This window comes from Nomia melanderi, chromosome 14, assembly GCF_051020985.1.
Source record: "Nomia melanderi isolate GNS246 chromosome 14, iyNomMela1, whole genome shotgun sequence".
NCBI lineage: Eukaryota > Metazoa > Arthropoda > Insecta > Hymenoptera > Halictidae > Nomia > Nomia melanderi.
In genome coordinates, this window is record NC_135012.1 from 6466993 (window position 1) to 6494031 (window position 27039).

Sequence of the window (27039 nt, forward strand, 5' to 3'; positions counted from 1 at the left end):
ATGCCCCGGCTGTGTCCTGCTCCATCGGCTTTCTCACGCCAGAACGTTCCAAGAATCCGCGCGGGTTGAAAGGAAAGTGCTTTCGTGTGCGAACGGCGAACGTCATTTTCCCGGCTGATTTTCTGGAAACCCATGTTTTCTAGGAAACGGGGGTAGCAAAGTAAACAATCGATCGGTATTCGTAATCGTTCTAGCCCCGTGCTCGCGGGAACGTAATTTCAGTTAGCGCGACGTTACTCGATTCCCAGCATTCATTCATTCATTCGTATTGCACGGAATCGATATGGAGCGGCGCTCGTTACACAACAATCCGGATACGAGAAGATACGGTCCGCCGGCTGGAAATTCTTTTATTCTTCTGGCTCTCGTCCGTCCCACCGATGAAATTACTCTGACCCGGTAAAATTCCCCTCCCGCAATTTCTTGTTAATTGCGCAGACCGAACGAAATGCTCCTTCGGATCGGCTGGTGCGTGTTCGCACGCGAAGGCCTCTCGAAACAACTGTACGCTCGCGGCTCGATAGGAAACTGGCACGTTCTATTTCGTCGAGCGAGTCCTAGCTCTGTTGCGTTGCGTTGCTAATTTTCGGGGAATTTTCAGTTGGAACAATAGCGAATCCCTCGTTCGAGAACCTTGGGAAACTCTCTTATCAATCGCTCTCGAACGAATTAATCTGTTCTTAAAATCGTCATCATCCGGGTTTGCTTATCGAATCGTTAGCATAGATGCGAAATATATAGGTTAGTTAACTATATAGATGAAGCTAAATTATATATCAATTACTTAATTAACAAAAAAGAGGAAACTAACTGATCTCTTGCTGTTCGAGTAATTAAATCATATGTTTGCGATTTAGTCTTCAAATATGAAATTTTCTCGCCGGAATGTCGACATTCATTCGCAAAGGGTTAAAGGACGATTAATTCTGATATGGTCCCAAGTTCAGCTATGTATTTGAAATAATATTAACAACAATATTGACGTAAACACAGTCTCAATTATAAAACTGTCTTGAGGCGATAAAGGTATAATTAGATCTAAGGAGACCACGTTACTTAAATGATGTTAGAGGAACGATGAGGTGAAGAATGACTGGAACAACGTTGCAGTAACTACACGAACTGTTCGCGTAATTTACTCATTGCACTTATGTGCAGTCGTAAATTTCCGAATACATTTCGGATAATCATTCACTTAGTCTCGCCTTAGCACCGAAATACTCCGCGGGGGTTATCGCGGCGATTTATAGCGTCTGAGTTCCACGGGAATATCTACACACCGTCGCGCTTCGATAAATATCAAGCGAACCGCGATCCTTCGACCACTCCGTTCGGATAGCTTCCCTTTGTCACTGGTGTCTCGAGTTCTACGCGCGAAGGGTTGCGTGCACGCGAGCCTCACCCTGAAATAGTCTACGTTGCCTTGAAATGTACCGCCTCGGGCCAACCATCTCGTCCTGCTTCCGGTCCCGCACGCATCCGCTGTCCAACTATTGATCACTGTCGACGGTTATCCATCATTTTTCCATTACCACCCCCCTTTTCTCCGAATGCACGCTAGTTTCGCGCCTCGTTCGTCTTCGGTTCGCGAAGTTCGGTATTGCGGAACAAAATGATTTAACCCTTCGCAGACGACATTCTATCGAGATGGAACGTTCGTATTTGGAATACTAGATTGCAGAATGATTTAATCACTCGAACAGCAAAAGACCGGTGTACAGTTCCCTTTTCTTCTATCGTTTAACACTAAAGCTACCGAGCAATTGCAGCGTCTTATTTCCAGTTTCTTAGAAAAATTAGAATGATACGTTCCATGAGATTCGAGGGACCACCTGGTCTTGCATCTATGGAAATACACAAATCTAATTGAAAATCTCTCGCAGAAACACCTTCATGATTTCTATACTTGCAGAATAAAAATTCCGAAGTGGGTCAATTTGACCTGCTCGGTAGTTTTAGTGTTAAGCATTCGATGTATAACTTACCTTCATATGTTGCAAATTTTCTATTTCGAGTCTTCGTCCGCTAAGGGTTAGTATTCGCAGTTGTTTGACAGTTTAAAACTCCCTCAATTCAATAATATCAATAATTTAATTCGATAGATGATTATAAATATATTTATATTGACTTATTTATGGAGAACAGATTGTTGAGTGCTGAGATAATCGTCTTCGTTTCTCGTAAGACAAACTTACCGGTCTTAAAAGTAAGTAGAACGATCGAGCAATGATCAGACACAGTAAAAAGTTATTTACAATATTTACACTTGGAACAGTCTGTGTAAAACTTTCTATATTCCTCGAATTACTTTCGCGGATTGTCTAAACTAATTCCAGAGTCACTTTATATTCCGAAATAATCTACTTAAAGTAAGATTCCTTCTTATTCTACCCATTCTCTAAAATCCTAGACGAGAGTATCATAGAAGACTATTCGCGTTCCGAGAGCAGACCAAGAAAAACCCACCAAGTTCACCGCTGATGCACTTTACAGTATCAATTCCGTCCGTTCGGTGGCCGCGGTTCCATTCACCGAAATTAGTTCCGCTCTCCGAAAGAAGCCTGAATTAAAGCGCAGCAGGTTTCTTCGAAATTGCTCTCCACGACAACGTTTCGGCCAAACTGTTCCCTGAACGAAGGCGAGCGGTCGTGATTGTCCGGAGTTAACGAGCCGGCCACCGTTTATTTTCGCGTGTTCCTCGAACCCGGCCGGAAACGTGTATTAACCCTTCCGAGTACGACGATCTCTTAAAGTATTGGAAATCTTCATGAGCAGCTAAATTTACTCGGAAACTACTCGTAACAAAAATTCCATTGTAGTCTGAATCATTGTCATCAATCGTAGTTTCAGCACTTAACGCCAAACAACTTAAACCCGAAAAACCTTTATAAATCATTTATTGGATGCAACGGTTTTTGAGCTTTTTGATATTATATTAATTTGATATACTAATATTATGTTAATATTGAATATTAATATATTTTAAATGTATAGCTTGAAAACCTTATTATACCGAGGCTTATAAGTCATTCATTGGATGCAAACCTTGGTACGATAAGATTTTCAAGCTATATATTTAAAATATATTAATATTCAATATTAACATAATATTAATATATCAAATTAATATAATACTCAAAACAAAGTAACATTCAATATCACTGTGTACCAAAAATCTATCAAATTAAATCCAAGGAAACTAGAAAAACTCCACCGATCTGTCGTTTAAATAATGAAATTGTTTCCTCGAAGATTCCAGAGTCCGATGTCGACGACGTGACGACATTCAAAGGGTTATACGGCCCCGTTTCCGGTCCAGGGACGTCCGGCCGAGTCCAACACGTGCCTCAGCCAGCGATGCATCGCTTCCTGTCGGCGTGCCGCTCGCGGATTTCGTTTCTTCCGCACGTATCACGGTCACGCACACTCCCTAGAGCTGATAGGGATCTTCGAGGAGGCACGCCTTCATTCAGCCTCCTCTCCGTGGCCTTTCCCGGTCGTTTTTATTTGACCCGCGGTTCATTCACAGGCCTGTTTATTCACACGAGGCCCCACCTCTCTGTGTCTTTTCACGAGCTTTGAAAGAAACGCCGACCCCTTTCAGGCCTCTGAAAGGAATTCACGGTGGACGAGTCACTCGCGACGACGACCGACCGACTCGGTTAAATGGATATCGTTGCTGTTGCCCGTCCTCGGCTTAACGTGTCCCAACCGGCCGAGATTCTACCGTTCAAAGGAACCAGGCGCGCGATTACCAGCGATAGAAAATTCTCCTCGTTTTCTTGGTTAACGACGTTTCCCAACGGGCAACGCCGGAATTACCTTTATAATGGCTTCTTTATTCCACGGCGGATCTTGTTTTAATTATTTCTCGAGAATCGGAAACGTCGGGGCCGGTACAACCGCGTCGGACGAGGATAGAATTCTTTTGTAAGGAATTTCCCGTTCGGGATAATCGGATCGGAAAATTCCTCGGTCACGAGGGATACTTAATAACCACACGTCTGCGTATTCCTTTGGTTCCACCACTTCCGCCGATTATTCCCCGGTTATTAACTAATACAGAATAATTGTCCGCGCGATCACTGCGAGAAGTGGAAGCGGCCAACGATGGTCAGACACGCGAGCATGTTTATCTAAGGACACTCGCGTTCGATAGATTGACAACGTTGATTTTCTTGTAACCTTCCGCGACAAGAAACGTGTTTCTACTTCGCTGGTCATTTTCGATCGGTTAGACCTGCTATTAACTGATATAACAATATCCAGTGAAATCAAGGTACAACTTAAACTTACCTATAATGCTACAAAATTATCGACACCTAAACGTCGCTATAACTTCGCGAGAAAAAATCGTACAACATAATTTGACGGGTCGTTGGAAAAGGAGAACTTCAATCTAGAAGACTATATTAGCTATAATCAATAAAAAAAATGTTCAGAGTTCTCACCGACGCTGGAACTAGAAAAATCCGTTTTACAAAAAGCATCTTCGCTCTTGCGCCTGGTATATGACGTACAATGTCCAAAAAAGACACTCGGTAGTATTAAAGTAGAACCCTTCAACCCTTTGCGGACGAAGATTGTTTAAACTATACAATACCTTTCGCAGATTCTGCTGAATAAAACATCGAATACTTAAATCATAGAGAATAAGAAAACCATGTACTGATCTCTTGCTGTTTCAATAGTTAAATCATTTGTTCGCAATTTAGTATTCCGAACATGGCAATTTGACCTCGGCAAAATGTCGACATTCGTCCGGAAAGAGTTAAAACGAGCCTGGATAGATTATCGTATCATTCTTATCCGCAAAGTTACAAGAATTTAAAGAACCGATAACATTTCATCAAGTGTTTAAGTGCTTTTTGTCAACTTTTTGTGTACACTATCGAAGGCTAAGGGAATTTCCTATTCGTGTCGCTAACACTGGCTCAGAAACCGTTTCGCAGGCAAAGTTCAAACGAACAATGCACCGGGTATAGCGTAAACGTAGACGGCGCAGAGTGAAGAATAAGCGAGACGCGTTCCTGTTCTTTCCTTGTAGCCTTGTCGCGTTCACCTGGCCGTTTCTCAAACCCCGTGCCGAGTCTGCCGCGCGTTGCGTGTTAACGCGGCTCACCTTGAAGTGCGCAGCAGAACCGGGACATTCCTCTTTGTCACCGTGAAGCCGCGGTGCCGGTTACCAAGCTTTTCGGATTAATCAGTGCTGCCGACCGAACTTTCTTCGCCCGAAAGTTCGATGAAAGCGCGCGCCGGTGCGGTACAATTAACTTTACACCGATTGTTCCCCCGTCGAGCGAACATTGTGGCGACTTAACGTCGCCGCGATCAACCGCGTCGGATCGACGTTTAACGACCGTGGAACTCGTATCTTAGAGCACTATGGGATTCGAGTCGCTGTTACTCCGGAACTAGAACTCCGTTTAACTCTGTACTGTCTGCAATTTGCGACTTCTTTCGCGAAACTGTCATATTTAAAAGTATAACGTCTCGATTTTATTAACTTGCGCTGCAATGTCGTGGTGGACGGTGAAGATTTCAAATACGATTTAAGGAATATACATGTCAATTCTTTCGATTTAAAATTATATGTTTCTATTATCAATTACACTGAAGTAAACGTGGATATAAAATGATTATAGAATTCTTAATCTTTTCTGATAAACTGTGAATAACGAGTTATGTCGAGTGCGTTTGTGAAAAAAATCATAGAGGTTAATTTGTATTGAAACATAATGGTAATAGAATATCAAAAACTGGGAAAATAGAATACCTTCGATCATTTCTAAATTAATTTCTCTTCTTCCACCCAACATCGTACCATTCCTCCCGCAACTTTCATTTCATCGAAGACCAAGAAACCCCAGCAACCCGACTAAAATCCGCTAATTACACCGTAATTAATCGCCAGCTCTAGGGAACCGCTTCCGTCGTGTCGCGTGGATCGACGTCGAGCTTCCAACTTCCCTCTCGACTGCGACACGCTTGAAACGAAAGCGGGAGCGCCAGAAAACGGGAATAAAAGTTCGTTTATCAATCAGCCCGATACCAATCGCTTTCGTCGAGCTCCCCAAATCCCCGTTGCTCGAGGCAGCGCGCGGCTCGAAATTCGCCGGCCCTTTCCCTTCGTACGTCGCCGATTAGCATCGCTGCCGTGGCGAAATTACCGTCGCGTGTCCCGTGTTCCGGCGCAGAAAACTTTTCCTCCGTTGCTCGTCAGAATTTCCAAGGTATCCGTCATCGTCGCGGAACTTTCTGATCGCGCAGCGCCCCGCTGCTGGCTCGCGTGTCGGCGCCGCGGCGTTCGCGCCCGCCTCACCTTGAAGAGGGCGGAGAGGGTTGCCCACTGTCTCCGTCGAGGCAGTTCCTGTCCGCCGTCCAAGGTCGCAGCCGCGATCGCATTATTCTCTGTCGGTCTTCGTGCTTCTCGGTTCCGGGGGTTGTTTATGCCGCACGGGGATCCTCTCGCGTGCGGGTCGAGCTTTCGACCATAAACATCCTCTCCGGGCCCTGATCCATTCCCGGGATCCTCTCTTTGACAAAGTGTCGGAGAAGAGAATCTGGGGAATCGATGGACGGGGATGTCCCGGGAAATTGTGAGAGGGCCTCCGCGACAGATATCTCTGACGAATCTATGGTCGGCTTCCCTTGTCGTAAAGGGTACATTGAGAGAGCTAATTCAGTTACTTTGTTGTCCGTGGGAGGATGTTGATTTCTCGTGGAGGAAGTAGATGGTATCGTTGAACCGGGAATAGTATCTTCCAGAAGGATCTTAAATGAGGATACCATCTTGAGACGTGCCGGGTAAATTTTAGGAATTTTGTCGGTGACAACTGTTTTTTGTAAATTAAGTGTATTTGACTCTGAGTGAGGAACTATTTGTTAATTGTGCGTTTAAGGCGGTGGTTCTTTTCGGACTGATGATCTTCACTTTACGTCTCAGCTTGGATTCTTACGATCTTCGGGATAAAGTAGTTAAACCCAGGCGCAAGGTTATCGTTGGATTCTACGATTATTAATTAAAACCGTCTGATTTTTCTGGATATATAACTCTAATCTTCTGCTGTATATTTGTACTCTTTCAAAGCCAAAATGTTACAAAATGGCGCATTTCTTCGCTAGCCTCAGGAATCTCTTTGTAAAACATTGTTAGTTGACACTCATTTTATTTATATTTAGGACGATTCTAGGTGGTGTTCCCTCTTAATGCTGTTTCTATGTGGAACATAGTCGCAGGTGAATTCGATTAAGCCGTTAACCGCATTGGACTTGCGGTAATATTTAAACGGTCGCAATTCTGACTACAAAACCGTCAAAACTGTTAAAGGGTGCGAATGCAGTCGCACGCGTTCATTTGAATACTCGATTAGATCGATGTTCTATGCAATATGCGTTTGCAGTTAAATCATACGCGCGGGCCGCGTGTTGCATATTCATCGCGGCGGCTCGGCAAGAATGAGCAATTAAAAATCGTTTGTTAGCGTTAGCGGGATCGAAGAGCGAAAGAGGACGCAGTGGACTCTATGATCGTGGAGATGATCGACGATTGGTTGAAGTTGTTGCAACGAGATCACACCGAAACCGTGTCACCGAGGAAGGGAATAATAACATTCTAGTAGCTCGCGACATTTCGTTCGCGATAGTCGCCCGGAAATATAAGTCGCATTCGTCTTCGAGATCAAGCCCGACGGAAACTACGAGGGGGTCAGGTGCCTTTTATCGGAAATACCGTCGAAAACATATTTTCCCCGAGTTACGGAAGTAGATCGTACAAGACATAACTCCAGTTTACAGCGCGGACAAATATGAGGCGTTCCCTTGAACACTGGACACAGATGCATCTTCTGCAACACGACCGGAAGTAGAAGGCTAACAATCTGGAGTACGACCGTTAGAAAAGTAACGAATGCTCACTTCAAGGACAAAATCAGTGTAGTTTCTGACATTGTTCTTTATTCTCTTCTTATTGCTTAATTATCGTTTACTCTATTTTCTAGGATAGCTATTAGAAATGAATAGCTGTGAAATAAGCTAGAAAAATATACCTATAAGGAATATAATATTTGTAGAAATGGTATTCTATAGATAAATCGTTGTAGCTGAGTGTAGAAGAATAAATAAGCTATAACGTAGCTATCGAAAACATCTAAATTACAGACAGATTATAGTGAAATCCGTGACAGAGGGAATCTGGAAGAATTGGAATAAACCGGGAATTGGGTGCCGTCCCCGACGGGTTAAGCTTCGACGCAACTCTACGGGGACAAAGAAACTTGGTAACAAACACATTTAGCGAAGCGGTAGTATCGGCGGGAAATGGGTCAGTAACAGTTACAGAGGGCGGAATGGAAGTATCTAAACGGTATACGACCACCAGCGACATTTTCGTTGCAGACACCGGTAATCCGTGCGGGACCTCGACAATTTAGGGACACTCACGCGGATTGCTTGTACAGCGGGGTCACAGTATCGTTAGGTCCGAGAAACTTCAGTTCCCAGGTAGCGGCGCGAACGTTAAAGAGATTGTTTTACATTGCGAATGCAAATGGAAAAATATACGTTGAAAATAACTGTCGAGCTTCCTTCAAAAAAGAATCGAATGCTCATCGACTATTCGTAGAATGCAACGATAACTCGATGAACATGTCAGTTCATTGCTCAGCATTTCGACTGAACACGAGAAAGAAAGTAAAATGAATTTCTTTAAAAACGAAGTTCTTCAGTAAATAAATTACAGTGCACTCTTCGCTGTAGAAGCTTTTTCTCCATTTTCGAATCGCCGGGTACGTTTCACGAAACGGGAACGCAGCGGGTAACACGAAATACTTCGACGAGATCTGTTAATAGTTAAGCGGACAGATTTATTAGCCAGATCCCCGGTTGAAATTAGAAACTACTCCCGTTCGTGCCGAAACTCGAAATGATCAACGGGACTGCGAAAGGGGCGCGGAAAGTTTAAGAAGCGTCCGGCGATAAAAGCGATCGGAAAGATAACGGCGGTGTTCGAGAGATCGTCCGCGAGATAGCGGGCCCGACGATAGCAATTGTTGCGATACAATTGCCAAGGCCGGAATCGCTTCTAGCTAGGGATATCCAATCGATCGTCGACTGCGAAAGCAAGAAAATAAGCTACGAGGAACGGCGCGGGTGAAGAAGACGAGGGGGGGAAAAATGGCAAATACGGGTAAAGGATTCCTGAAGCGTCTTCTCCGCGATTACCTTTCATCCGGCGACACCGTTCGACTTAATGGTATCGATTGGGTTCGAAACTGCTGTTAATCTTTCAGCCTTCTAACGAGGCTTCCCCGCGTTTTTAGAAACCAATAACGTCGCTCCGTCTTGACGGTCTTTTATATATTCATTTTTCCCAGAGTGTTGTTTACTCGTTCGTTTAACTCGCGAGTGAATAGCCTTGGCCGCGGAACGTGGAAAACAGAAAAGAAGGAAAACCGGATAGATATTTTTAAACATATTTCATCGGGACGCCTTTTATCGGTTTTATTTCTCCGCGTCTTTCATATTTCCCTTTCCTTTCTCTTTTATTTACCGTCTTCGCGTTGCCATGGCTCCTTTGTCCGCGATGCCCCGTGATTTATGGTCCATGAAAATTCGGGTCACCATTCCCACGAGATTTTCGGGGACACGAATAATCGCCCCTCGACACGACCGCCGCGCCGGTACGAATCGTTCCACCGACCGATAGAGATCAACGCGCAAAAAGGAATTCGATCACGGACGACGCGTGACTCATTCATGCGAGAGATATCGCACGGTTGCTTATCGACGAGGCCTGTTTACGGAACCCTTAATCAATTCGACGGTACCGAACGGAGCCTACTGTTTACCCGCGCGACTGCCAATATTTGGCCTCGTGTCTGCTTTCGATCGTTCCGCTGCCCCCGGACCTTCGTGTTTTTTTCCCTATTTTTGGCAAACACAGGAACCTATACGATTCGATTCGCGTGTATATCATATTTTCAACAAGCGGCTGCTACCAACTCCTATGACCTCTTTCCATACGCGGCCGCGCGTCGCGATGAATTCCAATTTTTAGTATTTACATTGCACCACCTGCGCTTCTTTACAGGATCCTATGAAATAGAAATTCTTTAGAATTTTAACGCTTGAGTGTTCTCCCTTGCGAGATTCCCTACTAACACGAGTCGCTCAGAAGCTAATGTAGTTAAGTCGATTCTTTGATATTTTCTGATTTTTGTAGATTTTAATCGAATAATATTCTTTTTAGCTATTAAAGGATTTACTCGGTTCTTTGGTTTTCCTAGAAGCCTCTTCTTTTATCTGAATATGTTGTACAATAATTTCAGAAGCCATTACATTTTCTCAATCCTTGTTTTCTGAACTTAACCAACTGGCTCCTTAGCGACTTACGTATCTGTAATATTCCCATTCGTTCACTTTATATAAACAAGCGAAACTATACATTGCCATTTAAATTTACTATATGATATTATATTTAGAAACTCAACGAGTCTCTCCAGTTTCTTATTTTCGATATTTCATTCCGAAGATACCGCTAATAGTATGCTATTATCGAGAAGATCGTCATCGAAACATGTGTTGGTAACGCACATACCAAGTCGCCACTGGTACAGACAAAACACGTTATGTATTTCCGGCATGTTTAGCGTTAAGTGGGCCACCTTGTATACGAGATGGAACCCGTCCAAATAAAATTACACGGATTCCCGACGTCACGGTTGAAATTCAATTCAGCGAGAAGACAATGGGGCACGATCTTGGTCAGCTCGGCCAGGGAATCGATTAATACCGCGACGGTCGCGGAAGGGGGTTAACGAGGTATCGAAATGGCCATTCTGAGTCCGCGGGGGTCCGGTGAATGCCAACGCTGTCTTCGCGACGATGATACTGGTGACTCGCGCGGCCCGCGAAACAATGCGGTGTATCATTAACGGTGCCGAGTGTACTTAGTTAGGTCAGCTTCGTCAGTTTCTTAATTGGCTACTGTACAACACCCGCAGTACGACAAAGTCGTAGCTCGCGGAGCACGGAAACGCAGCTCGAGTCGGGGAAACTCGGACAAGAACCGCCGGATGGACTCTCACGCGAAAAACCGTCGAATTCTCGATCAAAGTGGGGCAACGTGTAAGCCGATTAATAGAAGCTTCACTTAAAGCGACAAGGATCGAGTAGACACTGATTCCTTCTCTTAAGAATTCGAACGGGTTGGAAATAAAGTGGCATTCTTCGATTCTTATGAATACTTCTTGTAAAAAGTTTGAGGTCTATTGTTTGTAGCATAAGGAGAAATGGCGGAAACGAAACTTTTGATTCGTTTGGGAAGTAATGCTTGTAATTATAATATTAATTAATAATAATAAGAAGCTTGACGTCTATCGTTTATAGATGTGTAAAAGGGAATGATTAACATGAATCTTTTGATTCCTTCAGGAAGTGGTACTTGTAATTATTAATTGCTCGTTACGATCAGCTCAGTGCCAATTGCAAATCGGTAATAATGGTCGATTAATATAATTTGTAATGCGAAGTTTTCAATTTTTCAAATAGCTAGAACACACTCGTGGCAGTACGAACCCTTGGCGAATATTATGAACTTTGATATTCAAACTTGCTGATTCTACTTTTCCGCGCGTCACGGCCGAAGAAATTATAATGATTAACCCCCGGATAGTCTTGCACAAACCAGTGAATGGTCATTTCTACTTCCGGCAGAACGTGTACCGTAGACAGACTTCGGGAACGAATGGCGCAGGGAAATTTGCGTAGACTTTTCCCCGCGCATATCGAATTTACCTGGAAATGCTCGTAACCGCGTAAACTTTCGAGTTAATCCTGAGCCGTCCTTGAATTAAGAATAAGGCTACATCTACGTTTTGCATTCGCAGTGCGAGGGTTAATTCCAGCAATACCGACGCAGTCGGAAACGAGTACGACGAAGCTTGAATTTCACGAGTCCTTAAAAAGTTTCAGCACTCGCCGATCTAATCGCTCGATCAATTACACACTTTTGCGCAATGTCGTAGTTTTTAATAACACCGATGGAAACAAGGACGTGTTGGTCGTCGATGAGACCAGAGTCCCTTGTCGTACAATGACGACTGACGACGTTTGTCGCGAACATTTCCAGCTCGATTTCACGGGAATCGACGCTGTTCCATCGAAAATAACTCGAGGTACAATACAACGTTACTATCGTCCATGTTCTATTTACAAAGTAAAAGTGCGGTTACAATAAACAAGAAATTGCTTGGTGTTCTCGCAGATTGTCGACGATAAAACCGACGCAACGACCATACTCGCGGATATAATCGTACGGCAAGGGGCTAAGGAAAAAGGTTCGAGGACTCACCAGTTCTCAGAAGCGTCCTCGTCGAGGATGGTCCCGTCAGCAAGTCGATGAGGTAGGTTGGTCGTGGTTCTCGGTCGATTCCTGACCCTCGGCGGACCAACGACACCGGTCCTGGACAGGCCAGCGCGAAAGGACGCCCTTGCCCTGTCGACTGCTCGAGTCAACGTCATTGAATCTTATTAGTGATTGTTAGTAAACGACTGCTGTACACCACGGAAAATATATTGCGAATATCGCGAGAACTTTCCGCGCGGCGGACAGAAAAGAAAAAAAGAAAGAAGCGAACTTCCGAGCGAAACTTTTCGCTTGAACGTTAATTACACGCGCGCTCGCGTTCTCCCGATCTTCATCAGACTTTTCTAATTTTCTCTAACAGCGTTGTTCCACTAGTTATTAGTTCGATGCAGTATTCGGCGGGGAACTTTCCGCCGCGCGCGGTCTATGCATGTAGGCACGCGTTACTTCGCGCAATATATTTTTCTCGGTGAGCAGGGGACTCTCGAGCGAGTTACGCGCGAACGAAGTTAGTTACCGCGCGGATTAAACAAACTTTCGCCGGCGCGCGGGGGGAAATGGGATCACGAATCGCGCCGCCGAGAGACACCCGAGGCCAACGGGGAACCGGGGGGGACCGATTTCACGCGGGGAACTGTTGCTCCGACTGTCGGCCGTTGCAATAAATCAGAGGAGTTCTCGAATAATCATCGATTCGGATTGTTTCTTCTACGGATGCACCGGGACCTGTGGAATTCCCGATCGCCGCACGCGCCGCTGGATCTTTGGCACACGATCGCCGGGATCCTCTATGATCGTCGCGAAGTTGTTTGATTTTGCGCCAGACTAGAGTCGTTGAACTTCTAGCGCAAAAATACTGTGTGTCTGTTTTGGGTTCTGGGAGCAGGAGGTGCCAGCGAGAGGAACAGTCGGCCGAGATAGGACGCTTCTGAATGAAAAATTTATTTCGGTTAATAAATTTTAGAAACGTCTTTCTTCTATATATATATATATATATGTAGAATATAGATATATAGATATAGAATGTGTTCTGTATATTTTACAGAAGGTATTTCTCGCGTCACTTGTGGAAATATAAATCTCTGAAGAAATGAAAATAACTGGTAAGAAAAGAATCGATCAAGCGGTCGACTTTGTGAGAAGAGTTCTCTTGTCGACGAAAGATGAAGAAAAGCGTGGTCAAAAGCAGCACGGATTGGAAGCGATGGCAGCAATTTTCCTTAACGCGCCGGCATCGATCGTTATTAGGCAACAACGAAGGAAGCGTCGCTTCCTCCGCGCACGGTGTCCATCGGAAAAGGAACCTGAGAATTGATTGGATCGTTTCCGCGGTCTGTCCTCTCGCTGAGTGCAACGGCAGAGAAAAGGAGAACCGAGGATCGTTTCTTCGGATGCCGAGGAATCGAAGGGGCAAGATAAAAAAGAAACTGAAAAGAGAAAAGCAGCTGAAATGCGGTCCCTCTAATGTACAAATGGAAATTCGATGAAGCGATGAACCGAATGAAAAATGAATCGCGTCGATTCACTGAAAGGAATCTGACATTCCGATGATTAACCCCTTGTCCTGCGATGTGTGAGATTCGTAGAGAAGGTTTCGAACGGAATTTAATGAATATAAATGTCATCCAGTTCTTGTAAATTCAAATTGCATATTACTTTCTTATTATGAATTATAGTGCTTTAGGGTAAATGTAGATACGAAATAATTGTGAAATGCTTTCCGCTTCTAGTGAGTTAGAAGCAATAAAATACTGCAGAATCTCGATTATCGAATCTAATTAACGTTAAAACTACCGAGCAGTTAAATTGTCTTTTTGAGATCCTTTTATAGAAACTTCAAGGCTGTACCTATCGAGACTTGAATTGATTTATAATTTAGTTTGCATATTGCTAAACCAATCCTTTCAACAATTGCTCATAGAAACATCTGTTACCTGTTTCATAATTTCAAAATGAAACCAGGAATGAGTCATTTTGACCCGCCTGGTAGTTTTAATGTTAAACAACTGATTAAAAGAAAGGAAACTTGACAAGACATTTAAGAAATATATTCGTAAAACCCGATCGTATACAATCCAAGACTCAATCTAAGAATTCGAATGATCGGGGTCTAATTAGACCAATAATTTAGGCGAATTTAGATCACAGAGAATAACAACACGGTTAACCCTTCGCACTCCGGAAATTTTTCACTGGAAATACTCCATATTTTCTAATGAGATGCGAATGACATTTTCTGAAATTAACTTTTCAATTGCACATAAATTGAGGAAACTGTTTTCTTCCAATATCTTACATATTGATGCATCATACAAAGTTTAATATTGTAGTATCGCAGTTTTATGGCAGTGGGACAGCGAGTACTCTGAAAGACAGGAAGAGGGCCATAAAGGAGAAAGGGACTGATGGAGACCAGGCCCAAGAGTTGGCGAGTTTTCCTGAGCGATGCGCAAGCGAGGATGATGATTGCGTGGTGGTGAGAGTAGGGTGTGGTTGAGAGTTTGTTCGAAGTGCAAGTGAGAAGAACGTTTGTGTGGGGGAGAATGATTTTTAAGTGCGGATGACGAGAGTTTTTGGGAGAGGGTTGCGTTGGCTTTGGAATAGAAAAGCTCTGTACACTGCGAGCTATATGGTTTCTATTTATTTGTATCTTATTCGATTAACTATTCTTATGTCTTTTAAAAATAAAACATAATTATTTCCATTAATACCACAATATTAAATATCAAACTTTACAATTTTCCTGTGTCACGTCAATTGGCGACTGAGAGGCGCCTCTAGAGTGCAGAGGGTTAATCGAGGTTCTATTGTAGCTCCATCGAGCGTGGTCGCGAAAGAAATCATAAGGCGAGGGGTTAAATTGAAATTTTCGGAATAACTTCCGGCGGAAGAGGTAAAAGAAATCATAGAAGTTCGTCGGAAGAATCGAGCCGGAGGATAAGGCCGCGCGTGTTGCCCGATCGTTCAGCGACAGCTCCGTGTCCATTTTAATAATCAATTTCGTTCCCGACGTTGTAGCCATCAGCTGATTCGCCCGCAGGGGCTGGGAGGGTGGATTATCAACCGGCAGGTGGGGGGTGTCTATAGCTTCCTATACGGAGGTATAACATTTATTACCGGGTCAGGGTTAACTGTTAGACGCGCCACACACGTCCAGCGACTGTTCTGCGGCGTCATTCTAAAAATAGTTTCGCGAACACTCCAGATATAAAACGCGAGCCCGTGTCTCTTCCTCCGTAACGCGTGTGCACGCGTCGCGCGGCTTCACGCCGCCGGACGTGAACGGTCTGGAGATCACTGGCGAGATGATCGACGTTTCAACGATTCGATCGTGAATGCTCGAGTAATTTGGAGGGACATTTTTTTGGAGCGTCGAGTTCTCCTGACTCGAAACTTCTTCGAGAGAGAATACTTGGATTTTCCACCCCTTTGTCGTTCGGGAACTTAATCCTGCTTCCTTTGAGTCCACTTCGAATCAATAATGTTCTCATTGTTTTAATGTCATGTTCGTTTCGTTCTTTCCTGTTTTGCCACTTGTTCATTTACATGGATGTATTTTTTGGTATGTGCCTTGAATAAGAGATGAATATTTTGAACGATGGATTATGATGTTATTGTAATGTTTAGTTATAATAATTGTAGTGTTCAGTGAATTGTTATGGTATTGTTGTAATATTTTAGTACAGATAAATCGAAGATTGTGGCAGGGTCGAGCTGTCCGAACATTTAGAGACTACGTAGAAAGACAAAGAAAATCAGCGGGGGTAGGGGAGGAAAGACATCGGGTCAATTACGAAGTTCAAAGGAACCTCTCGATACGAATCCTACAAACTTTTTTCATAAGATTCTGCCTCCCCTTTGGGCAAAGGGGGGAAAATATGTACAGGGTGTTCCGGGGATCGTGACCGTAAGCAGGCTGATCCTCTATGCAAGAATAAATTCTACGATACAAGTCGTGCTCTCATGACTTTCGGCTTCTAAAAATAAGTCCTCAGTTATTAACGTAGAAATAAAATTTATTCCTGTTTCATATGGAAAGCTTCAACATATTCGTAACAATGTAAACACTGCAAGGAACTTTATTGCGACACCTTCGTCGTGCCCCGCGCAACGGGACACGCTAGAAACCCATAAACGTCCGCAGTGTAGTGATTACAATAAGTAGAATCGGTAAGCAATGAACAGACACGTCGGCCGAGTCCTATTTTCGATTGTCGCGTATCCAAGGAATATTTAATCCTTTCGGTGACGCGGACATGTAAACATGCCTATCAAGTGGATTGCCGGGACACGTCCATTCATCTATTAAAACGATTAAACCGTGCGCGCATACATATGCGCCCGATTGATTTAATCTTTCCGCTATATAAATGTCATTTTTCGAATTTCACCTGTATTCTTCTGTGACGCGGATCAATACGACGTTCCAAAGGTACAAAGTAACACGTCCAAATAAAACGATCCATCCACGGGTACCTCTTGCTCGTCACAACTTCGAACTTGACTTTCCAACCCTTCGCACTATTTCCACATTGACTCTCAACGACTCGATAAAGAATGAATATTACCGAAGATACCAGGAAATTTCCATGAAAATAATACCAGAATTGAACCAATACACCAGTGCGAAGGGTTAAACTCATTGAATACGCTGAATCCTCGCAAAGAAAGCCCAGTTTTATTCAACGTCTCCCGCGACGAATTACTCGGATCCGCTTGGATCACGATTACCGGGACACCCTGTACGAAAAGAACGATACAAGCTGGTCGTGCAATTTCCCTGGCAGTGGTGACACGGTCGGAGAAAGGGAGGACACGATCGAAGCCCGTTGTCGCGCACGGCCGACGTGACACGCGGAAGGACGTGCAAAAGAGTAATTCGAGAATGGCGCAGGATATCGTTGCACGGCTCATTATGCGGACAAATCTGACCCCGATCTCCGATTGTAATAATCTTTCGTCACAATGCTGGAGAGGGGGGAGGGAGAGAATAAGACAAAGAGAGAGAGAAAGAGAGAAAGAGAGAAAGAGAAAGAGAAAGAGAAAGAGAGAAAGAGAGAGAGAGAGAGAGGCTACCGTGTGTTACATGGCCCAGTTGTTGCCGGCGGGGGCCGGCCCTGAATGCCGGCGACGACGCTGTCTTATATACGCGATCGGTGCAGCAGAAAATAATGATCCTCAGAGCGGCTTAAAAGCCGCAGGAAACTATATGCGAGCGCGGCACGAAACGTCTTGGCCCAGGGTATCGTGTCGAGCGTCAAGTGTTGCGTCGTCCCCCGTCTTCTCGGTCTCTCGAGTGCCTCTATGGGTGAATAAGGGGTTTGTGGCCGGTTTTAGCCGGACGCGAACGCGAAACACCGGTTCATTTCGATGGCTCGAGGTAAAAATAACTCTCGCCCTTCTTCCCGCCTTTTTTTCTCCCCCTTCGAGGCTATTTATAGCCGACGCCGCGAGAACTTGATTATGATTAGCGGGTAATTTGATGGGGTAAACATACTGCGACTTTTCCTAATTTTCGGCGCTTCGCCAACTAACCCGGATCACGATTGATTTCTCATTAGATCTGGGTTAGATTTTAGTTAATTGGTTGGGTGGAGTAAAATTAGGAGAAGTTGCTCGTTTATCCTGTAACCCTTCGAGGACGAACATCGGTATTTCGCGAGATGAAATTTTCACGTTTGGACTGTTTAGTTGTGAACGAATGATTTAATTTTTTAGACAGTAAGAGATCGTACTTTATTCAATTATTTAAGCAATCGGTATATAGTTTAGATTCATCTGTTGAAGGTTTGGTATGTTTCGAAGGATCTTCGGCCGCAAAGGGTTAATCGGGAAGAAAGCGGTGAATGTTGGTTGCAGTTAAGAACTGCGGGAAGTAATTCTCGTTCTAAGAATAACGATTACGTTTGCCGTAGCTTGTGATTTATTGATCGTTATTAATAGCATACCGCTTTGATCCAATTGATAACCCGTTGAATATCAAACGACATTTTCCGGGAAGGTGTATTCTTATCGCTCGTGGAAGTTATTTGCGACGCGATCCGATACTGCGGCCCTCGGATCGAAGTATTTATTATTTTCATTCAAGAAAAGATGAAGTCTTGAAGGACAGAAGAAAATAAAGTGGGGAATGAAAGTGGCGAACAAGTAAAGATCACGCGTTTTCGTGCGCTCGATGCTGTTGCTGCGTGCGAGGCTGTTGAGAGTGGTCAGAAAACGAAGCGTTGCAAGCGGCGACGCGTTGTAAGGGCGTTGGAGATTTATTTCGAAATCCGCCGGATCGGTGATTGAAAGATTTGTCTGACCGGACTACCGATTGTTAGTGCCGAGCCAAGTTCCCGAGGAATATTCATTAGTTCCTGGATACTGGCGTGCCGGCGAGCCCGAGGGACGTTTAAACCCCGTCGTTACGTGGTTAATTATTTTAATTAGTTTCGACTCGTTTTATTATGTCGAGGGTGCTCGTGAGATTCTACTCGAAGTACACTTACCCGGGAAAAATTGCCGGGCCGAAAGTGCCTCGTGTTTCCCTACAACGTTCCCATCCCTTGTTTGATCTCGTAAATAAGAGCAACTTGTTTGAAACGGGGGAGGAACGAGTCCGGAAACACAAAACGAAGCGACTTCAATTCTCTTTTTCGCGACAGCTGCAAATCATAACTTCGAGACAGCGGAGAAAGGAGTTCCTCCGTTTTCTTTTATTAGCATTCAAATTTCTTCTGGCATTCATGAATCGTAATTAAGGAAACGAAAACTTGTCGTCCATTGTACCGAAATATTACATCGCTAATTTGAGTATTTCTGAAAATTTACAGTTCGAACTTCAATTCTATATACATTGACGTCTGGAAATTCGAATTTCTAAGTTCGAGAGGATAGGTCAGTTTAGAATACTGATTCGAGTCGAATTACATTAGAATTGAAATTTTTTAATTAAGAACATCCCGGAGAGAAACACACGCGAGCTAGAGCGTTCCGTGTTCATCCGCAGCAGTGCCTTGAAACGAAAGGCACGAGGCTCAGAGCTTTCGTTCCGTCTTACGTCCACGGATTTATTCGTGGACATTTCATTAGCCAGCCGGGGAGAGAAGGATTCAGCGAGTTCCTTTCTGCCGGACAAAAAGCGGTTCGGTGGTAATTTTCACAAGCACCTTTCGTACATCAGTACCGCTGGCGAGGAAGGTCGCAGTGTGTTTTCAAGCACGCTCCTACAGACACACCCAGCGTTAACACTTAACTACGTGACCTAGTGTCCTCGACGAGTTGCACAACGAAAGCGAAGCGTGCGCGAGAAAGAATGCAGAGAATGTCTGCGGGAATAAATAGGGCAAACAGAGGCGAGGGAGTGACAGCATCTTTTCCTTCCGATAGCCGGGGCACGGCTGTCTTTGTAAATTTGCTCTTCGTGTTAGAACGTTTGCCACGTTATCGAACCACATTCACGACCACCGAAGGTGACGGCTGTACTGTCAACCGACGGAACAGAAAAGAAAAAACACGGAACGAAACAGAAGAGATTAAAGATTACTGCTTACAGCGTGTGACGAGCCTGTTGTTGGTCTGACTTGGGGGCGGAATCGTAGGCTGCGTGGGCGGCTGCGAGCTCAGATCCTCGAAGTTTATGATTTGCAAGCAGATGTCGTCCACCTCGCTCCTGATCAGCGCTATCACCTCGCTGCACAAGAACTTGGTGCCTGGAACAAAGAGTTCGGTAGCCCCGATCAGCTTCGTCTCTCGAGTTTCTCGGGTTTCGCGGACACCGTGCGAAAGGAGGGACCGAGTTTTCCTATTTATCGAAAGTTCGCCTTAACGATTATCGTTTTTCCGGGAAGCCCAGCGTAAAAAAAGAATCGCCGTCGTTCGCGGGCAGAAATTATACAAGCCGGCAGATGCACGGTGGAAAGAATACGCTCTTATTGGTTGCGCGTCAAACGACCGCAGGCAGAAATATCGAACGATAAATACTCGGGATCGACGTTTGGCGGAACGTCTATTACACACCGGAGTCGTTAAAGCGAAAGGGTAGACACGCGCGTGTCGGCGGAAAAGAACCGAACGCGATATGTAACCGTGCCGAATTCCCTATAAAACGCATCTGGATTCTATCCAAATATTTACCCTGACCTCCTCCGTTCACGGTAATACAACCGTAAAGCGAAAGATTGTTGCAGGAATCCGCGTGAAACTGCTAAGTGGGGCAAACGCGATCGCGATCTTCGGATTCGCCGATCGATCGTCTGTGTTTTCGCGGCTCGCGTAATAAATGTTGGCACTGGCTTCGCGAGGAAGCAAGCGAGAGGAAAAACTGCGGGAGACACGGATCCTATGAAAATGAAACAGTACTTTGCGACGAACTTGGACGATCGCACTTGAAAGGAGGAAAAGAGAATCCGCGATGCTTACTGGAACTTGTAACAGTATTTATGCTTCAGCATTGGATTGGTTTACCTCGGAAAAGCTAAGGCAGTTTCTAGAGTATCCCATTTGGAAGGTACATAAATATGTTATTTGTTAACGTTGATACAGTTCACGAGGGATGATCAACACCTTACTGCGTCCACGTTTTACGAGATACTGACAAGAAATTTTCTTCTCGTCGACCTTTACGGAAGACTTCGAAGGCATCGGTAACGACCTAGTCCACGTTCACACGAATGTCACGTTGCAGTTGATTGAAGAAGCTGTTTGATACGTGACTTATATCAACCGAAGAAAAAAGGATGTTTCAGCTTCTGTTCATACAGAGTCCAAAAAGTCATCGTAGACACACGATAAGATTATATAATTTCCATAGTACCTGAGGATCGCTGTCTCTAAGGAACACGGCGTGACAAATCATCCGCCGATAAGAAAAATCGTTTCTAACTCAACCAATCATAAAATTCTTTGTTATAAAAATCAGCTCGGAAGTCACTGTAAGACATCATCGCCTCTGCCCTTTTGGAGAAGCGATCAGGGTAGCTTCTTATTCCTCATGATATCGATACTTCCTAACGCAGTCCGTAACTATCATTCATCTCGCATATCACAATTTAGTAACTCATTATTCTACATTTTCCCAAAAACCTAGTTCAAATAAATTAAATAGAATCCACTCAGGTTCCAGTCTCATTTTAATTATCCTCAACACTTTAACCAGTTACCTCGTTGACCTATAAATCGTGTCAGACTAGTAACGAAATTCTTAAACTGAATTTGGAAAATCTAAGTGTTATTTATTTGTTTAGAAATATACATTAAATATTCCTTTTCTGTTATGAATCGGTAACCTTTCAAGTAAACCTAGACATAAGCATACAAATTTGTCTCTTCCCAATAAATTATTAACGGTAAAGTAGTTGTATCGATCATAGCTAAGAAATAAATCATAAAGGAAGGGGTTAAAGAACGTTCGCGTACGAATACTACCATTACAACTTCCAATTAAAAATCTAATCATATTACTACCTTCGAACTTCACCCTTTGCACTCCGCTGTAGCTACTATGGCGACGCTGTAATGCAGCGGTTTCCAACCTTTATGCTACTATACCTCCATAAAAAAATTTTTTCCTGCGCCTTCTTATCTTTTGATAGATATAATAATATAGGCACATTTTAAATAATAATAACTTTATCACAAAATAACGATATGAAGTTTATTTATTTGTAGATATTATGGTGTGAACATTAATTTTTTATTAAAAATTTCGGCGCCTCCCCTGGCAATAGTTAACGCCTCCCAGGTTGGAAACCGCGGCTGTAACGTAAGCCTGTAACACTGTTGTCACCGCCAGAGCGACACGGCGCGGCGGCGTCTAGAAACAATTTCGTTTCTATAAATGGTTCCTCGTATTGTTATATTTGTTATATTGTAATCGTATTAATCAAACATAACATCAAAATGTACACGCGTCTTTCCTTTTAACGATAAAACACGATCTCGCTCCACTGTAAATATTCTCGGAGTAGCTGTTGGCCCGTAATACAAACGACTCGAAGTTGCTGATAGATCAATTAATAATATACTACTAAATCCTACAATTATGACCCCAATTCCTCCGTCAACTGAGAGTTTCCGTGCAGAAACCTCCTGTGAACTAACAAAGGAACGAACTGCAAAACAAGAATCTCTCAAGCCGATCGGCTTCCGACCAGCGATCAATTTCGAATTTTCCGCTAGTGCTTCGAGCGACGGAAAGCGAATGCGAGTAAAAAAGTGACTATAAAAAGCTTCCTCGCGGTGTTTGCGGCCGGCATCAAGGTCACGGAAGCCCGTAGCCACGGGAACACGATTAACTGCCGCGGTGTCGGCGTCGACGTTGAGACAGCTTTCGCAGCGGCTCAGCTCGCGCAACTAATTAGCGAGCGAGTGTTTACGAGTCAAGGTACCCTGGACCGTGTCCAAAAGGGCTCGGGAAAAGGAAAGTGTGTCCCGCGGACGGGAAGCATGGCGGACAGCCTTCGGATTCCCGATTCGGACGCGGGCCCGCTTGCGCAACCGGCTGTCCGATGGAAAACACCCTGGCATGCTGGCGCGTAATCGGCCGGATAAACGTGCCAAGAGTGCCACCGGCCACCTGGATCCCCGATCGTCGAACGTCATCGACGTGGAACGTCAGCGGCGATGAGTTCGCCGGGACCGAATTGTTGGCCGACGCTATTCTTCTTCGTCAAAGAGAACGCTGAGTAACTGTCCCCGGTCGACAGGATAGAAATAAAATTCGAAATTTGCCTGGGGGTAGAATATCGAGGGAAGCATTGAAAAACGTTCGGAAGACTGAGTAAATGCTGCTCGATGTGTGTCGAGGGATCATTACATAATCGTGGACACCGCGGAATAATAGAGGAATATACTGGGTGTCGTTTACATGGAACAGAGATGTGGATTAATTAGTGATGGCAATGCAAGATTCAATAGGCACTGAGAAAATAGAGGAATTTTATTTTTGTAAATTTCCTCGGGGATTCCTCGTGTGTCATCGTGTAGGAACACTATTTTTCCAAAAGAATGATGGACTGAAGATTCTTTAATCGAATAATTAGAAAGTAAGTGTGTTTTATTTCTGAAACTTGTCGCGTTGAAAGGGATGAAATTTACTGAAAATTATTCCGACGAGAGTACACCCAAGTACTTTGTCGAGCACGTTAGAACGGGTAACAAAGAGTACATCGCTTCCTTACAGCGAGCGGAGAAGAGGCTCTGTCGAGGAGGGTTATAGGGGGCGATAAAATTGAATGATCGCTCGTCGAGGAGCGATCCCCGGTGTTCTTACAGGCCTCTCCCCGTGTCTAGATAGCGGCTAATATGTGCAATACGTGTGGTTTCTTCGGCAACGTCACACAGCAAGCTGTCCCTATCGATCCGACGGCCAGCTTTCTTTCTCTGTTTCCCTGTTCGCCGTCGTTCCTCTTTGTCTCGTCAGTGGAGTTACGCACGCAGACGGGTCACGCACAGCTGGCTTGTTAGGCCCGGCTGAAATGCGAGGAAGTAGCGCCACCGGGTATACGGGAAGCGAGAGAAAGAAGGAAAGCGCAGTCCCCTTGCGGACTGCGTTGCGCTTTTCGCGTCTCCCGCTCCCATTCCATTTTTCATGCATCGTCCCCGACGCGGCCTATCAAACTTTCAGGTCGCCGAGAAATTCCCGCGGACACGGAGACACAGAGAGACACCGTTGCGCCAGTGGGACGTGCTTCACACTACGACCTTTCAACCGCTTTAGACACGAGCGGTCGACTCTCGCGGCGCTGATTAATTTCTCGGTCCCCCAAGTGACCCGATGTTCGCGTCGAACCTATCGGATCATCGTGTTACCGAACTTCTTCGGGGACACGGATCATTCTATCGCCTTTCTGGGAATTAATCGCGTCACGAGCTCGATCGTCGACGAATAAAGCTCTACCCTCGTGTCTTCATTGGAATCTCGGAATCCTCGGAATTAGATAATACAAGGTAGCTACAAGTGAATTTATCGGGGACGATTGTCGAGAGATTCATTAATTAATCTGCCAAGTAATCAACTCGCCCCGTATTTACTTCGGGAAGTTTCCTCGTAGTTGGGAAAGAAATTAATGAAGAAATTTTAATTGCTCCCCTGAATATCGAGTCACCCCGTGTGCTGTGTGAGTTGACGCATAATTTAGTGCTGCGTCACTTTTCTTCCTCCACGGCGCGGCGGCGGCGGTGACGGCATTGTTGAATAAAACTAATTTAAAAAACTAACTCGGAACACTAAATCCCGTTTGTCGCAGGTACGCAAGGCTAAGCGACGGACGCGTTAATGTATACGGGCGGAGGTCGAGAACAAGCATGAGACGATATCATCGGGAACGGTGTTTTCCACTTGGTCGCCGGGTAAAGCCGGAGAAAAGGCTGGCTTTACGAGGACGATGTTTCGAAAACACGCGCGCGACGCGTCGTAAAACGCGGGCACCGCGGCGTGCAGGAAAAAAGAAGTTTGCGGCTGCGAACCGACCGCGTAGAACACAAAGAGAACTTTATGCTGAACATTTCCGGACGATGCTCGGACGGTGAAGTAACTCAAGGAAGTCCGACCAACTCTACCAATTCCGCATATTTCAGTTGGCTCAGAAAAATTTTGGGAAGCAGTCTTATTCGTTCTTCGAGATTTTCGATCATGCTATACCTCAATTTGCGTTTTACTCCGAACTCTATTGCATCATATGATGTAAACGTACATCAATCATTTCTCAACTTTACTGCCTTTTCACCGCGTAGACCACAATCTTCCAAATTGCCGTCGTATAATCTTCACCCTATGAATCCAGACTCTACAAATCCACCGCAAAACTGAAGAAATTTCTTTTACTAAAAGCAACACCTCAGTACAGTATGGAGATGCTTTATTTAGCTCGACCTCTAGTTTAAAGTTTTATACATTTAACTACGTGCATCAAGATTGACGAACAGCAAACCAGTGATCGAAAGTATCAGGAATTAAGGAATAAAACTAGCACAGGATTGTCTGAGGAAAAATGTAAACTGCCGAATTCCACGGCATAGCCATCAAGTGATCTAGCAGTACCTACAAACAGACGATACATTTACGCCCATGGAATCCGAAGATGCTCAACATTAAATCGCTTAAAGACCCAAGAAGTAGGAAAGAAGACAGGTAAATCCCGAACAGAGGCGAAGGAGAGATACACGGCCAGCTTAATTACGATCTCAATTACAGGCAACGAAGTAAGCGGAGCCGCGCGAACGCAAGGACACTTGCTTTGTCTTGACTTCGTTAAGGTACACGTCTCGGTCGAGTCCCGGGTCTCGAAGGCCGGAAGAGAAAGAAACGGCGTGGGACGGGGCTAATGTTAATTAGAATGCTGCCGCCGGGCTGGATACGGTTGATCCCAGTCCCGGCTGGTGTCTCGCGGTCGGTTACCATTCCCCTGAGAGGATCGAGCGAACCGTGAGGGAAATCGCTGGAGGAAAGCATGGAAACACCGTGCACCTTGGCTGCCTTGTTTCCTCCGTTGTCGAGGAAGCAGCTGCCGACCAAGGAAAAAAAAATGTATATACGCGAAACAAGCAGCCCGGAGGAGTCCAGTGGCACTCTAACCTAATTGAAGCCACCCTCGGTCGAGGGCAAACAGCGAGGCGAGCTAGAGCCGGCGTTTCATCGTCGCGCTCGCTTCGCCGCGCCCTGGGCGCGCTCTCCTCTCTCCTTCGGTGATCCCGGGCCAGCGTAAGAACCCGTGAAAGGTGGCAAACGCTCTGGTGGCACTCTGTTGATCGAGATCCAAGATACGGTTTAGAGGAGCCGTGAGGCGTTAGCCGGAGGACGTTGAGAACACTTGCTTTGTTTCGGTCGAGTAGTCCGGTCTCGTTAGGCCCTCGTGGTTGCTGCAGCTTTCAAAACCCGGCGCGAGAACGCCAAGAGAAGAGAACCCTGGATGAGTTGGGGAAAGCTGAACGGGAGGAAAAATGGGGAGGAAGAGGGCGGAAGAGGGTCGGGAGGTGCGCGCCAGCGACGAGGGTTGAACGTACCCGGGGTCCATTCAATGCGACGTCCGGGAGAGAGAGAGAGAGAGAGAGAGAGAGAGAGAGAGGGGGAGACCGAGTATCGGGGGGATGCGAAGAGTTTGCTCTTTCAACAGGCTGCATCGTCTCGAGGATGCTTTCCTTGGGAGGAAAAAACCAATAATCCATCTGGGCTACGTAAAACACTGGCGATCGATTTTGCTGATGCTTCTCCCGCTGGTCTCAGGGCTTTATACAGACGGGTTACTTTATGGGGATGTTGAACGTGTCTGCTGGTTGCCTTCCAGGAGGTTTCAAGTGAAAGTTGATATTCAGTTAGTGGGGTGTAATTGTAATTGTACGGTGAAGGTTGAGATAGTTTTACGAGTTTAATTTTGAACGTTATCGTTATTAAATGGTGAACTAGGTTGACGAGATTTAGATGAGAACTGAAGAATTTAGATACCGAGGCTGACAATCTGAGATCTGTCTAGAAAGAAAGATGGCGAAGAGATTGAAAGATTTCTCCGACCGCAGGGAACTTCCGACGCAAGCTTTTCCAGCCGACAATGGTTTAATTTAGCTATCGGTTTAGTAAACTGGATGGAAGTTGCGAACTCGGTGATAACTTCGTGTATGTCGGCCCGCTTTATGACGAATGTTAGTCTAACGGTTGCCGAGCGTGTAACAGTTCTGTGATGACTACGCCCTCG

General features: G+C 44.9%; 1 protein-coding gene across 15 annotated transcripts in view; it reads right to left on the minus strand.

Moving 5' to 3' along the window:
- The window catches only part of sei (potassium voltage-gated channel seizure), a 142403-nt gene that overhangs the window by 79227 nt on the left and 36137 nt on the right, over nucleotides 1-27039 (minus strand). For 13 of the 15 annotated variants that reach the window (XM_076373834.1, XM_076373828.1, XM_076373835.1 and 10 more), the window contains 2 exons: nucleotides 19903-20061; nucleotides 12353-12503 (listed from right to left, as the gene is read on the minus strand). In XM_076373834.1, coding sequence (XP_076229949.1) covers nucleotides 12353-12503; nucleotides 19903-20061 — 310 coding nt within the window. The remainder of the gene's footprint in view (nucleotides 1-12352; nucleotides 12504-19902; nucleotides 20062-27039) is intronic. The other 2 variants (XM_076373840.1, XM_076373843.1) reach the window with 2 other exon arrangements.